Raw genomic sequence first — 15,292 nt, forward strand, 5'->3', positions numbered from 1 at the left:
GAAATAGGAAGGAAGAGTGAGTGAAAGCTGTGATTAAAGAGTATGACAGGGTTTGCTATCACCCCCTGCCAGAGCCTTTGGATAAGATCAGTGGCGTGAAGAGGGGAGGCTGGTATGCATGGGCGACTGTTGGTCTTCCATAAACAACCTTGCCCAGACTTGTGCTTAGGAGGAGAACTTTCTGGGTGCAATCCCACAGTCATTCATGGCTAAATGAGGTCTATTTAATGGTGGTGATGGTGGCAGCAGAGATAGTTATGGTGGCGGTGGTGAAGAGAAAGAGATGGAAAAAGTCAAAGAGAATGTGTTGGTTTACTATTTTGCTTGTTTTAACCACTAATCTTAATATTTTAAAGGCTCTTCATTTTCCACAAGAGCCATTTATGAATGAATTCTGTTTAATTTTTCCTAATTTTTCTTAAATTTTCTGATCTGTTTTCCTTTCTTGTTCTTTCTCTTGTTCTTTCTCAGTGTGCTGATGAATCGATAGAATCCCTGGCTGGTGATCTCCCAGACTTCCCTTCTGCTACAGCAAAGGTTGGCGAGAAAATGATCAATTTCCTTCTTCACCAAGGTGCCTGTAATGTTGAATAGTGAGTTTCAATTCTCAGTGTCACGTTGTTTGAATGAATCTATGCTTGCTCAGTCATGTGCATCTGTGTTTATAAAGTGCTCCAACCATGACCATCTTGTCTCACTTTTGATATATCCACGACTGGAATGTGATAGTTGGGTGCAGCTGATTTAGTGACTACTTTTTGGCATGTGAGAGAGAGAGAGAGAGAGAGAGAGATACACATACACACACAATGAGAAAAAAGAGGGAGATATTACAATTTATTAATTGAATATGACTGACTTAAATTCATTCTGATCCCTCATCCACATAAAGAGAAATATGATCACAGAGAGAGAGAGAGAGAGAGAGAGAGAGAGAGAGAGAGAGAGAGAGCCTGCTCGTGAAATTAACGTCAAGTGGCTGAGCACTCCACAGACACGTGTACCCTTAATGTAGTTCTCGAGGATATTCAGCGTGACACAGTGTTATTTCTTTACTACCCACAAGGGGTTACTCACAGAGGGGACAAACAAGGACAGACAAAGGGATTAAGTCAATTACATCGACCCCAGTGTGTAACTGGTACTTATTTAATCGACCCTGAAAGGATGAAAGGCAAAGTCGACCTCGGCGGAATTTGAACTCAGAACGTAGCAGCAGATGAAATACTACTAAGCATTTCGCTCGGCATGCTAACGTTTCTGCCAGCTCGCCGTGACACAGTGTGACAAAGCTGGCCCCTTTGAAATACAGGCACAACAGAAAGAGGAAGAAAGAGTGAGAGAAAGTTGTGGTGAAAGAGTACAGCAGGGTTCGCCACCATCCCCTGCTGGAGCCTCATGGAGTTTTAGGTGTTTTCGCTCAATAAACACTCACAACGCCCAGTCTGGGAATCAAAACCGCGATCCTATGACCGCGAGTCCGCTGCCCTAACTACTGGGCCATTGCGCCTCCACTGATTTAACATATTAACAGAGCATGTAAAGTGAACTTGAATTTTCTGATCTTCTTTTTCTATTTCAGTGGAAACACGCAACAAGCGTGCACAATTGCTTGTATGATACAAAAGCTGAACAAGACTGAACAGTGGAACCCGGTGGTGGTTAACTGCCTCTATGAGTGCATCTCACCACTCTTTGAGAAGCTTGCTTCAAATCCTGTATGTAATGTTTATAGTACAATTTTCTTTTATTGCGATTGTTGTTGCTGTTGTTGTTGTTGTTGAACGCCAGGTCAGTTGTGATACAGTAGATGACCTTTGGTCAAAAGCATTTCATCTGTGACCATCCTGTTTTTAGTTTTTGTGTAAGCATAGGCATGGCTGTGTGGTTAAGAAGTTGGCTTCTCAACTCTGTGGTTTCTGGTTCAGTCCCACTGTGCAAGACCTTGGGCAAGTGTCTTCTGCTATGGCCCTGGTCCAACCACATCCTTGTAAGTGAATTTGGTAGATGGAAACTGTACAAATCCCATTGTGCACATATGTGTGTGTGTATTTGAGTGTGTGCATGTGTTTTTTTTGTCTATGTGTGTGTGTTTTGTGTGTGTTTGTGTGTGAGTAAGTATGTCTGTCTGACTGTTTACATAATTTAAACCAGGGGTTTTCAAACTGTGGTCTGCGGACAGCAAATACTTTTTATGGGCAATTTGATTTTATACATGTTTTTTTAATCGAAATCTTTTAATTGACAATAAACCTATTTGTTAAATACTGTTAAATAAATAAATGTAAAAATATGTTATTTTAAGCAAATATTTATGTATAAATTTCATAAGCGTTTATAAGGGGGTCCCTAAGGTAAAGCCTGAAATATAAAGTCAAAAAGTTTGAAAACCCCTGATTTAAACCACTTCAGAATAGGAAGTTTTTTGCCGTCGGACCAAGGGTGGTCTTGTGTAGGTGGGTATCAAAAGGATTAATCAAACTCTGTTGTTATCTTGCTTGTTCCTAAAACTGATGTTTTTGTTTCTTCCACTTGCAGGAAGGTACCCCACTGGTTTTATTCTGCATGTTTGTACTGACAGGATTCCCTCACGTAAGTGTGCACATATCACTTTTATCATCATTGCCACCTTTTATTGTCATTTCTCATCTGTTTATTTCTGTACATCCATTGGTTGCACTTGACCATAAAGTGCAAGAACGAAACTTGCTTAGAGGGTGCAAACCCAGCTCTTTTACAAACAAGGCCAATTTCTTCAATTTTGATATCAAAACAAACACAGATTTAATAATAATGATTATTAGCCTGGTGCAGTCTTCTGCCTATCCAGCTACTGTCAAATCCTTCCAACCCATGCCAACCCATGTCTCTTTTGTTGAACCTCAATCTGTCAGTTTCTTTATCTCCATCTTTCATGTTATCTCTGTCTGACTATTTCTCTCCGTCTACTCCTCTTTACAGATTCCGTCCATAGGCTCATTAATTCACTACAGTTGGAATGGTCAGAAGGAGAAACCTGGAATTGTACTGAAAACTTACTGTGAAAAACGTCAGACACTGATTGCTGATGTGGTTAGCAAGAAGGTGCACTGTGTAAGTATTTGGAGTGGTAGTGGAGTGTCGTGTGGAATGGAATGGGATGCGGTGTGACATGGAGTGGAGTGTGGTATGGCATGGTGTGGTGGAGTGGGGCGTAGTGTGATGCAGAGTGTAGTGTGGTGCAATGTAATGTGGAGTCTGGCATGATGCGGAGTGTGGTGCGATGCAGCGCGAGGAAGAGTGTGCTGTGGCATGGAGTGTGGCGTGATGCAGAGTGTGACATGATGTGGAGTGTGGCATGATGTGGATTGTGTTGTGGTGTGATGTAGGGTGTGGTGTGTGGCGTGACGTGGAGTGTGGTGTGGTGTGGAGTGCAGTGTGGTGTGGAGTGCAGCATGGAGTCTGGTGTGGAGTGGAGTGTGACATGGAGTAGATTAGTGCAGCTTATTCATATGTTAATTGTTACTTTTCTGAGCTTGTTGATTGGTTAAAATCCTACCTTAACTTTTAGCATGAAGAGATGTGGTGTTTATTCTTATTCGGTTTGGTCCGGTTGACCTTCACACTCCTACACAGACCCCTAAACTGTATGCATTTTGTAATGACCCAGAGGGTCAGCCAGACTCAACTCTAATGATTACCTCATCATACTCAAATTACATCCAAAACCACCAGAATCTACAATGGCATTTAGTCAAGCCAATAGAGGGAGCCTCTATGTCAACAGCTCTCAACTGTGACTCTCATGGACACATGTGGCCCTCAAGCATCCTTCTGATAGCCCCCAATAGTCTTCCCTCTATAAATATAATAGATTTTTATTTAATTGACTTGTGTTTTACGTTTTTTTTGGTGTGGGTCTCCTAAACAAATCCATGTTTTAGATCTGACCTGGATATATTAAAAAGCTTGAGAACCATTGCTATATGTGGTCTCACTACCTGCTAGAAATAGCAGCCAAGCATCCCTCAAAATTACACACTATCTTCATCATCATCATCATCATCATCATCATCATCATCATCATCATCATCATATAACATCCACTTTCCATGCTGGCATGGGTTAGATGGTTTAACTGGAACTGGTAAGCTGGAGAGCTGCACCAGGCTCCATTCTGATTTGGAATGGTTTCTATGGCCGGATGCCTTTCCTAACACTAAACACATTACAAAGTGTATTGGGTGCCTTTTACTTGTCACCAACATTGGTCACGATTACAATTTCACTTAGCTTGATGAGTCTTCTCAAGCACAGCATATCGCCAAAGGCCCCAGTCGCTTGTCATCACCTCTGAAGCCCAGTGTTCAAACACCATGCTTCACTAACTCGTCCCGTGTCTTCCTGGGTCTACCTCTTCCACAGGTTCCTTCCACAGTTAGAGATTAGCACTTCTCTTACACAGCTACAAAAATTAAAAAACAATGGATAATCTAGATAATGTGATCCTAAATACACTTGTTTGGGCTTTCATCTTTGTTTTTCATCTCTTACAGGTAGATGATGACAGTTTTTCAGTCGTTAACGAGGGCATTGACATATCCAGGTGTGAACACAAATTCATTGAACTCGTTATTAATTTAATAAAACAATTGTGCAAAATTTTCAAGGGTAAGTTGTCTTTTGTAGTGTTTTTTTTTTGATGTTTTCTTTCTTTACATTTTCTATGATTTTCTTCCATCTTTCCCCAGGGGCAGGCATAATTACATGGTTAAGGGTTTTGCTTCATAATTACATGGTTTCACATTTCAGTCCCTCTACATGAAACCTCGGGCAGGAGTCTTCTTGTATAGCCCTAGGCCAACCAAACCCTTGTGAGTGTATTTGGTTGATGGAAACTGAAAGAAGCAACATTGTATCGGTCAGTGGTTAGGGTATTCAGCTCATGATTGTAAAAGTCATGAGTTCAATTCCTGGTAGTGCATTGTGCCCTTGAGCAAGACACTGCATTTTACATTGTTGCAGTCCACTCAGCTGGTAAAAATAAGTTGTACCTGTATTTCAAAGAGCCAACCTTGTTACATTTCTGTGCCATGCTGAATCTCTCTGAGGACTACATTAAAATACCTGTAAATTCTTGTTTTCTGTTGCAGACAAAAAGAAACTCTGTATGGATCTCACCTGGGTAATGGCTTTGTTACAAAAACTTCTCTACCAAATCTTCACCAATCTTAGTGCTCTCTTTGTGAAAGATGTTTATGATCCAGCGCTAATCCAGTGTCTTGTGGATCTTGCCAGTCAGGGTACTGGACTCAGTAAACAATGGTTACTCAAAGACTTGGAGGTTAGAACGTTTCTATATTCTGTTATTGTTCTTGTTTTTGGACTTTTAGGTGTGGCTATGTGGTAAGTTTTCTCCTTAACCACAAGGTTCTGGGTTGAGTTCCACTACTTGGCACCTTGAGCAAGTGTCTATTACTATAGCCTTATAAAGTACTGGGATCGATAGAATCAACTACACTACCTCCCTCGAACATGTAGCTGTGAGACTATATCAAAAACCTTTATTAACCGTTACAGTACGGGAACTGTTTTGGTGCATGTGTACTTGAGACATGGAGACTGAGTTAACTTGGTTTTGATAGTAGGGTACTATCTTATTTCTTTATTGCCCACAAAGGGCTAAACATAGAGGGGACAAACAAGGACAGACAAACAGATTAAGTTGATTATATCGATCCCAGTGCGTAACTGGTACTTATTTAATCGACCTCGAAAGGATGAAAGGCAAAGTCGACCTTGGCGGAATTTGAACTCAGAACGTAACGGCTGACGAAATACCGCTAAGCATTTCGACCGGCGTGCTAACATTTCTGCCAGATAGTAGGGTACTATCTGGAATTCTCCACATTTCATATGATGTAGTACACATTCTATTTTTACTGGCCAATAGAAAGTGGTTGTGGGAGCTGATTTAATTTAATGGGAGGAGGTGAAAGTTAAGAAAAACAACTGTTTTTTTTTATTTAAAGATATTTATTTTTGTGTTTGTTTATTTATTTCTTGATTTTTTTTTTTTAAAGTTGTTGATGTTGCTGCAATATATGACGAAATCTAACTCCATCCACAATGCCAAGAAAGCAAGCCAAAAGTCCCCGAAATTTGGAGGCATGGAATCCCAGAGTAGACAGTTGCAGGACATAGATATCCCAGATGCAAGCAGTGTGAAAGTTGAGAAACTTGTACTCGCTGACTTATCAGACATAGAAAATACAGTAAGTTCTATAATATTTCTAGAATGTCAGACGACTCTATAGTGGCTCCTTCATTGTGTTGTATTGTCCTGTATATGAGAAATATATGTGTGTGGATGACTTGAGTTGAATTGTCTTTTCCTCATTTCAGCACCCATTCCATCAGACAGACTCCTTTGAAGTTATTGTCGAAAATTTCTTATCCAAGAAAGCTGAAGACAGGTCAGTGTGTAGCTATTGTACTTGTTACTCTTTATGTCTCAAGATCATATCCACCAAGGTCACCTTTGCTTTTCATTCCTCCAGGGGTCAACAAATAAAGTACCAGCCAAATAAAAAAAAAATAAAAAAAACACGCACTCTGTTGGTTACAATGTCAAGAATTCCAGTTGATCTGATCAATAGAACAGCTTTCTCCTAAAATTAACATGCAAGCGGCTGAGCACTCCACAGACATGTATACCCTTTACATAGTTCTCAGGGAGATTCAGTGTGACACAGAGGCTACAGTAGAAGACACTTGCCCAATGTGCCACACAGTGGGACTGAAACCGGAACCATGTGGTTGGTGAGCAAGCTACTTACCACATATATTTAGTTTGTTATGCCATGTGAACGGTGTCTGATGATTGTGCTGGGACACCAGACATGTTATAAAACAATGTTTGATATGCTCTCAGCACATGAAACTAACAGTAGCACATAAAAAAACCATATGTGTTTATTAGATAATATTTATCTCTCACCAAATGGAGTACTTTTTTTGCTGATCTTACCATCATGGAACAGTACACTATATGTATATATATATATATATATATATATATATATATACACACACAGACACACACCTTATTCTTGAACAATAATATTATTGGTGGTTAAGCTATTGTCTGATGATGGCTTAACTGGCTGAAACTTTGAAGTCACTGCCAATAATATTCTTGTTTAAGAATAATTTATTTGTACTATGCTTGCACACTGATATAATCATTTGAGTGAAATGGATATATTTTATGAAAAGGTGTTCAGTTCTATGCAAACGTTCAACCCACCTTATTTTACTCCCCATATAAACCTTTGTAATCCCTGTCTTCTCCCCTGTTTTTACCTCTACAGTTCTTCGACTGACCCCCTGACCTCCTCTGATGACATCTTACCAACCTCCAGTAATGACCAAACAATAGATTCTGGGGTTCAATTCTTGGAATTCAAAGGAATCAAAGAAGTGTGAGTATCACAACATTGCTCACTCTCTCTCTCTCTCTCTCTTTTATTGCTGCTGCTGCTACTACTACTACTACCACCATCACTATCACCACCACCTTCAACCTGGTATACTGTTCTACAACTGTCTCTACTGTATAATCATATACTGTTGTACTACTGACAACACAACTACAACACACCACATTATATAGTTTTACTGCTACCACCACCACTACTCTTCACCACATTACTACTACTACCACCACCACCATAGTACCTGGCACAGGTACTTTTTAAGTAGCACTGGCACCTGAAAAGATAAGCCTGTATGTGTGGAAGACAACGATTTTACTTGGCTCAGCGTTCTGTTCTATCCTCTCATATTCTCTTTATTCTATTCTAATGTGTTCTGTTATTCTATTCCATTCTACATCCAATGTATTTTATTCTTTCTTCTTCCCATTCATTTTTATCCTGTCCTATTCTCTTCTGTATCATTCCATCTCATTCTATTCTGCCCCGTCCTAATTCGTTTCATTCTTTTATTCCTCTCAAGTTTGACAAGCTGCACCACAGAAGAAGTGCCACACTGTTTCGAAGACCTGATCACGCTGCCAGACGAAGTTCAGAATGACATTGAACAAGAACGGCACAAGAAGAGTGCTGAACTGTTGCAGAAGGAACACAAGAGCCGTGTGTCGGACAGCTACCTGCTTCAGCTGACCAGAGCCATTGTTGTTCTCTACTCTCGCCAGTTACTTGTGTCTTTACTCTCTGCCTGGCCAGATGATGTTGCACCAGTCGAGGCAAAACTCTTTGGGGTTTCTGATGGTCACCAAGTATCTTGTATATTTGATCTTTTACATGGTGTACTGCCTAAAAAGGTGACTGACCAGGTATGTAACACATAGACAGACTGTTATTTTTGGTGGTGGTCATGATGGTCAAGTTGGTTATTTTTCATGTCTTTGCTGTTGTTGTGAATCATTAAAGATGATATAGGCATGACTGAGTGGTCAAGTATACTTTTGTAGAGGCATGTGGATTAATGGTTAGGGTGTTGGACTCATGATCGTAAGATTGTGGTTTCAATTCCTGGACTGGGCTGCGTGTTGTGTTCTTGAGCAAAACACTACATTTCACGTTGCTCCAGTCTACTCAGCTGGCAAAAATGAGTAATCCTGCGACAGACTAGCATCCCATCCAGGTGGGGAATATATACGCCATAGAAACTTGGAAACCGGCCCTTGTGAGTTGGCATGGTTTGAAAAGGTAATTTTACCTTTTTTACCTTTACTAAGTATAATTTGCAGCCATGAGGCTTTGGGGTTGATTCCACTGTGTGGTACCAAGAACAAGTGTCTTCTACAAGAGCCTTGGGTTGATCAATGCTAGTCCATGACAAGGTTAACCTCATTTTTAGTAAAACAATGTAAAATGAAGTGTTTTGCACAACTATGTACTACCTTGACTGGGAATTGAAATCGTGACCTTATGATTGAGAGCCCAATACTCTAATCACTGGGCCATGCACCTTGTTTGTATATAAATGACTATAGGACTTAAGCAGTATGATTGTCAACTCAGCCTAGGCGTTTGCTTGCATTTAGTTGTTATTGGCGCAGTAGGAAATAAAGTGTCTTGCTCAAGGACACAATGTGCCGCTGGGAATCAAACTCATGGCCTTATGATTGCGAGCTGAGTACTCTATCAACCATGTTTCCACACTTAGTAATAAGTGAACACATTAAATAAGTGAATGCAGTAAACAAGTGAATACATGGAGCAAGTGAACACATGAAGCAGGTGGACACATGAAGCAAGTGAACATGTGATGTAAGTGAACATGTGATGCAAGTGAACATGTGATGCAAATGATCACATGAAGCAAGTGAATGCATGAAGTAAGTGAATGCATGATGCAAGTGAACACATGAAGCAAGTGAACACGTGATGCAAATGATCACATGATGCAAGTGAACATGTGATGCAAGTGAACATGTAGTGCAAATGAACACGTGCTGAAAGTGAACATATGGTGCTAGTGAACATGTGGAGCAAGTGAACACATGATACAAGTGAACACATGATGCGAGTGAACATGGGGTGCAAATGATCACGTGATGCAAGTGAACATGTGATGCAAGTGAATACATGGGGCAAATAAATGCATAGAGCAAGTGAACACATGAAACAAGTGAACACATGAAACAAGTGAACACATCAAGCAAGCAAACGCTTGTAATAAATGAACACATTGAAGTTATAACACAATCACACACACACACTTTAATGATTTGACTTAAATATATCTTTTTACTTAGAATCTGTCAAACTAATAATAATACCTGTTTCTTTTATTTCCTTTTATTATCGAAACATATCTCTGATTTTCATTTTTTTCCTTGTATGATGACAACAGGCCATCGAGAATGGCACGAAGCGTTGTGATCCGGCCTTGTTACCTGAAGTGGCGCTGATGGCCTGCCAATTCTTGGAAGAAGACAACGATGTCGTAATCTGCCGCGAGTCAAAACACAACTACGACAACAACACAAAAGAGGAGGAGAAGATACATGTTCCAGGGGCTTCCTACCTCACTGTCACATTTGATAACATGTAAGTAGCATTTGAAGGAACGTGGCTTAGTGGTTAGGGTGTTTGGCTTGCCATTGTAAGGTCGTGAGCTCAATTCCCGGCGACGCATTTTGTCCTTGAGCAAGACACTTTATTTCACATTGCTCCAGTTCAATCAGCTGGAAAAAATGAGTGGTACCTGTAATTCAAAGGGCCAGCCCTGTCACATTCTGATTTTTGCTGAATCTCTCTCAGAACTATATCAAGGGTATGCATATCTATGGAGTACTCAGCCATTTAAACTTTAATTTTTTGAGCAAGCTGTTCTGTTGATCTGATCAACCGGAGCACATGTTGCCATAACTGAAACGATCAGAGTTATCTACCTTGATCGTATAAAACAAGATCATTCTGCATACCACTATTTGTCTAGAGCAGAGTTTCTCAACCGTTTTTTTTTTTACCTAGGAATCCTCTTGATTCTTTAGGTGGACCCTCATAGCTATTAAATGTTTAAAAAAAAAATCCTATTCTATTTTTATAATTAAATATTATTAGAAGTGCCTGTTACTGAAAGTGGATGGTACCTGTGGAAGAGGGAGACCCAGGAAGACATAGGATGAAGTGGTGAGGTCTGATCTTAGGAAATGACTGATCTTCTCTGTTACCTTTCATCATCTGATACTGGATCACCAACTCAAATGCCCCCTCTGTTGTGGCAAGACACCTGCTTCTGTCTCTTTGTCACATTCTGACCTTTAATCCTCTGACACAAGTTCCCCTCCTCAAATGCCCTTACCCCTCTCATAATTCCTTGTCTTGCAAGTTACTTGGTTACCCTGACAATGCTGGTGCCACATTAAAAGCATCCAGTCCACACTTTAATGTCGTTGGCATTTGGAAGGGCATCCAGCTGTAAAAATCATGCCAAAACTAACTTCACCTGTGTTAGTGCCACGTAAAAAGCACGAAGTCCACTCTGTGGAGTGGTTGCTGTTAGGAAAGGTATCCAGCCATAAAATCTCTGCCAAAACAGACACAGTAGCCTTGGGTAGTTTTTCTACCTGGTCGGCTTCTGTACCATCCTACCCATGCATGCATGGAATATGGATGTTAAACGATGATGATGATGTAAAAAAATGGTTAGATATTTTGTGTATTGTAGAAGTATAATCAATTTATTGCTAATAAATTTTAACAACATAATTTTATATGGACCCCTAAGGGTCATCAGGACCCCAATTGAGAACCATTGGCCTAGATAATTCATGTAGGACAAAATAATTCTGCATGTCGCTGTTCGCTTAAATAACTGAAACAAAAGTTCTTCTTTAATGTTGTTATTTGGGAGTTTGTGATGAGAAGATGGTGGTGGTCCCTCTTTTACATGTTTGTGTCTGTTATAAATCCTTATTATCCTTAGCATTATATATTCTGGCTCAGTGTTTAGTGTGCTGGGCTCACGATCATGAGGTAGTGGGTTCGATTCCTGGACCAGGCTGTTTGTTGTGCTCTTGAGCAAGACACTTTATTTCACATTGCTCCAGTTCACTCAGCTGTAGAAATGAGTTGCAATGTCATTGGTGCCAAGCTGTATCGGTCTTTGCTTTTTCCCTTGGATAACATTGGTGGCATCAAGAGGAGAGCCTTATCTTTCATAAACAAACTTGCCCAAACTTGTGCCACAGAAGGGAACTTGACTGGAGTCATATTCATTTACACACACACACACACATACACACACACACATGTATTCAGCATATAATGTAGTTGATTCAAATGTTTCCAGGTGTTCCACTGAAGAAGGATGTGACGAGCTGGAATTTTCAACAACTCCAGATTTCCAAAACAATGTTCATGAGATCAGTGGTGTGTCTCGAAGCAACTGGACGTCGTTTCAAGTTCCAGGTGAGGGCATTTTCTTTTGTTGTTACTTTTAATGTCTGTGTCTGAGAATATCCCCCACTTTAAAAGCAACTCCCTACATTACAGAGGATCCAGTGTGTTTACAGGAGTCTCCTTATATTATAGATACCCTCTTCTTTACATGACACTCCTTGTGGAGGCGCAATGGCCCAGTGGTCAGGGCAGCGGAGTCGTGGTCATAGGATCGCGGTTTCGATTCCCAGACCGGGCGTTGTGAGTGTTTATTGAGCGAAAACACCTAAAGCTCCACGAGGCTCCGGCAGGGGATGGTGGCGAACCCTGCTGTACTCTTTCACCACAACTTTCTCTCACTCTTACTTCCTGTTTCTGTTGTGCCTGTAATTCAAAGGGTCAGCCTTATCACACTGTGTCACGCTGAATATCCCCGAGAACTACGTTAAGGGGACACGTGTCTGTGGAGTGCTCAGCCACTTGCACATTAATTTCATGAGCAGGCTGTTCTGTTGATCGGATCAACTGGAACCCTCGACGTCGTAAGCGATGGAGTGCCAACAATAACAACATGACACTCCTTACATAGACGGTGGACTCTCTGTTACAGTGGGACGCTTCTCATTTCAACAGGAGTTTCCCTATTTTAAGAGGAGACCCCATATTTTACCAGGAAACTCCTTGTTTCAATAAGAAACTCTCTTTGTTAACAGATTTAAGTGCTGGTGCCCCATCAAAGGCACCTGTGCAAGTGCCACATAAAAATCATCCTTGCTGAAGCCATTTATAAAGCTCTCGTGCTGGCATCGTATATAAGGCACCCATGTGGTGCCACATAAAATGCACCCAGTACACTCTGTAAAGTGGTTGGTTTGAGGAAGGACATCCAACCATAGAAACCATGCCAAATCAGACAAATGGAGTTTGATTCAATTTTCTGACTCACCAGCTCCTGTCAAACCACCCACCCCATGCTAGCATGGAAAATGGATGTTAAATGATTATGATGATGATGTTCCCTATCTTACAGAGACTCCTTACCTCACAGGAAACTTCTTCTTTCACAAATAGAATATTATACAAAATGCTCCCTGATTTACAGTTTTCCTATTTTAAAAGAAGTCCCTCCATTTCTCTCTCTCACTTTCTTGCATTACCTTACCTGTACTTTCTCATTTCTCTCTCTCACTTTCTTGCATTACCTTACCTGTACTTTCTCATTTCTCTCTCTCACTTTCTTGCATTACCTTACCTGTACTTTCTCATTTCTCTCTCTCACTTTCTTGCATTACCTTACCTGTACTTTCTCATTTCTCTCTCTCACTTTCTTGCATTACCTTACCTGTACTTTCTCATTTCTCTCTGATGCAACATAACCTCACTAACATCTCTTCTCTGTCAAAACATGACATCATCACTGCCACCTCATTATTCTGTGTCACAATGTAACTTCACTACCACCTTTTCATCTCTGTCACAACTTAACCTCATTACTATTCTGTCTCTGTGATACAGTGTGACCTCGCTACCAGCTTCCCATCCCTGTCAATGTGACTTCACTACGATCTCATTTGTGTCACAACCCTTCACTACCAGCTTTCCATCCTTGTCACAATGCGACTTCACTACCATCTCCTCATTTGTGTCGCAAGCATTCACTATTAGCCTTGCATCTCTGTCACAATGTGACTTCTTTACTACCTCCTCATCTGCAGTGTTACATCTCCTTCATTTCTCATCTCTTTCTCTCTGTTACAGGTGACTCTCTGTATTATAACTTCACCAGTGATTCTGAGAACACATTCTGGGGTTACAAATTCACTGTGGTTGCTGGCTTCAGGGACCGGTTCACCACTGGCTATTTGATCCTGCGTACTCTGCTTTTCTCCGATCTATCGAGGTAAGTCGTCTATGTTGTACTGTATATAACAATTTGTATGCTATTACTCCTTTTTTGACATTCAACATGTTTGTATGGTGTGTACATATTTCCTGTGCTATGTGTATGTGCATAGGGTAAAGGGTAATGACCCCTTCAGTCATGAATGACCATGGGATTGCACCCTCCAAGGCACAAGTCTGGGCAAGGTTGTTTTATGGAAGACCAGCAGTCACCTCTGCATACCAGACTCCTCTCTCCATGCCAACGATGTTGTCCAAGGGAAAGGCGAAGACTGATACAGCTTGGCACCAGTGACGTCGCAGCTCATTTCTACAGATAAATGAACTGGAGCAACGTGAAATAAAGTGTCTTGCTCAAGAATACAACACACAGCTCAGTCTGGGAATTGAACTCACTACCTCATGAAAAATGGGTCATTTGTGGTCTTCTTTCTTCAGTCAAGTTACCAGAAGTCCTTACCGTTTCGGCCAGTTACACTTGAGACAGTTTGATCTGGTTGCCCCCAAAAAAGCCTAAGCTAAGAGCATTAGATTTTTTTTTGTAAGAAAGCTAGCGAATGTGTACGGCAACAAAGACAAAAAATAGAGAACATGGTACACAGTTACAAATACAAACAAGAATATAACAAACAGGTGTCTTTCGACTGAGAACGAATTAAATTGAGCTGGCCTGTATGAAGTGAAAGCCTTGAGGCAGGAACATAGGAGATGAACAAAAGAGGTGTTGGCGGTCGGCATAAAAGACACACATGCATATTTGATGTACCTCAATCTCAGCAGTGCATATTCAGGGAAAAGAAAAAAACACCAAAGACTTAATGCATTAAAACATATATTCTAAAGCATACTAGCAGTCCATTGTTATAATTCTTTTTACAGTAAAAGTAAGAATAATAATGTTTATATATTATTATGGAGTCAAGCTTGGTAGAAAAGATCATCTGGATTTAAATTAGCCTGAAGTAGTGAGCAGGGGGAAAATTTACTTATTGGAGGCCCAGCTTTGCATATAGGACCCAGGATGATTTTCCTGAGACATTTTTTTTTGAAAAAAAATGCATTTTATATGACATCAAATATAGTAATATTGTATTGTTGTTGATGTTGTTTTTAATGTTGTATTGTTGTTGATGTTGTTTTTAATGTTGTATTGTTGTTGATGTTGTTTTTAATGTTGTATTGTTGTTGATGTTGTTTTTAATGTTGTATTGTTGTTGATGTTGTTTTTAATGTTGTATTGTTGTTGATGTTGTTTTTAATGTTGTATTTGTTTTCTTGACTGTTTTAAGTTTATTTTTTTTCCTTCTGCAGATCTTTACCTATTAAAGACATCTGGGCCCACCTGGTCCATGTTGCTTGTAAGCAAACTCATGTGAAACGATTAAACACCATCTTCCTACTCCTGAGAATACTCCATATTCAATTAGAGTACGTCTCTACTTTCTCTTTTACTTGTGAATATTTGTAGCAATTTAAATTTTTTTGCATTTTCC

At 40.2% G+C, this 15,292-nt stretch overlaps 1 protein-coding gene across 2 annotated transcripts in view; it reads left to right on the forward strand.

Annotated features, from left to right (window-relative positions):
- The window catches only part of LOC106871052 (zinc finger ZZ-type and EF-hand domain-containing protein 1), a 90,467-nt gene that overhangs the window by 69,554 nt on the left and 5,621 nt on the right, over positions 1-15,292 (forward strand). For both annotated transcript variants that reach the window (XM_089363472.1, XM_089363474.1), the window contains exons 59-72: positions 472-593; positions 1,583-1,718; positions 2,539-2,592; positions 2,962-3,093; positions 4,536-4,650; positions 5,133-5,323; positions 6,063-6,254; positions 6,385-6,455; positions 7,353-7,463; positions 7,999-8,338; positions 9,865-10,061; positions 11,809-11,927; positions 13,656-13,797; positions 15,111-15,227. In XM_089363472.1, coding sequence (XP_089219598.1) covers positions 472-593; positions 1,583-1,718; positions 2,539-2,592; positions 2,962-3,093; positions 4,536-4,650; positions 5,133-5,323; positions 6,063-6,254; positions 6,385-6,455; positions 7,353-7,463; positions 7,999-8,338; positions 9,865-10,061; positions 11,809-11,927; positions 13,656-13,797; positions 15,111-15,227 — 2,039 coding nt within the window. The remainder of the gene's footprint in view (positions 1-471; positions 594-1,582; positions 1,719-2,538; positions 2,593-2,961; positions 3,094-4,535; positions 4,651-5,132; positions 5,324-6,062; positions 6,255-6,384; positions 6,456-7,352; positions 7,464-7,998; positions 8,339-9,864; positions 10,062-11,808; positions 11,928-13,655; positions 13,798-15,110; positions 15,228-15,292) is intronic.

This window comes from Octopus bimaculoides, chromosome 15, assembly GCF_046866305.1.
Source record: "Octopus bimaculoides isolate indiv1 chromosome 15, ASM4686630v1, whole genome shotgun sequence".
Lineage (NCBI taxonomy): Eukaryota > Metazoa > Mollusca > Cephalopoda > Octopoda > Octopodidae > Octopus > Octopus bimaculoides.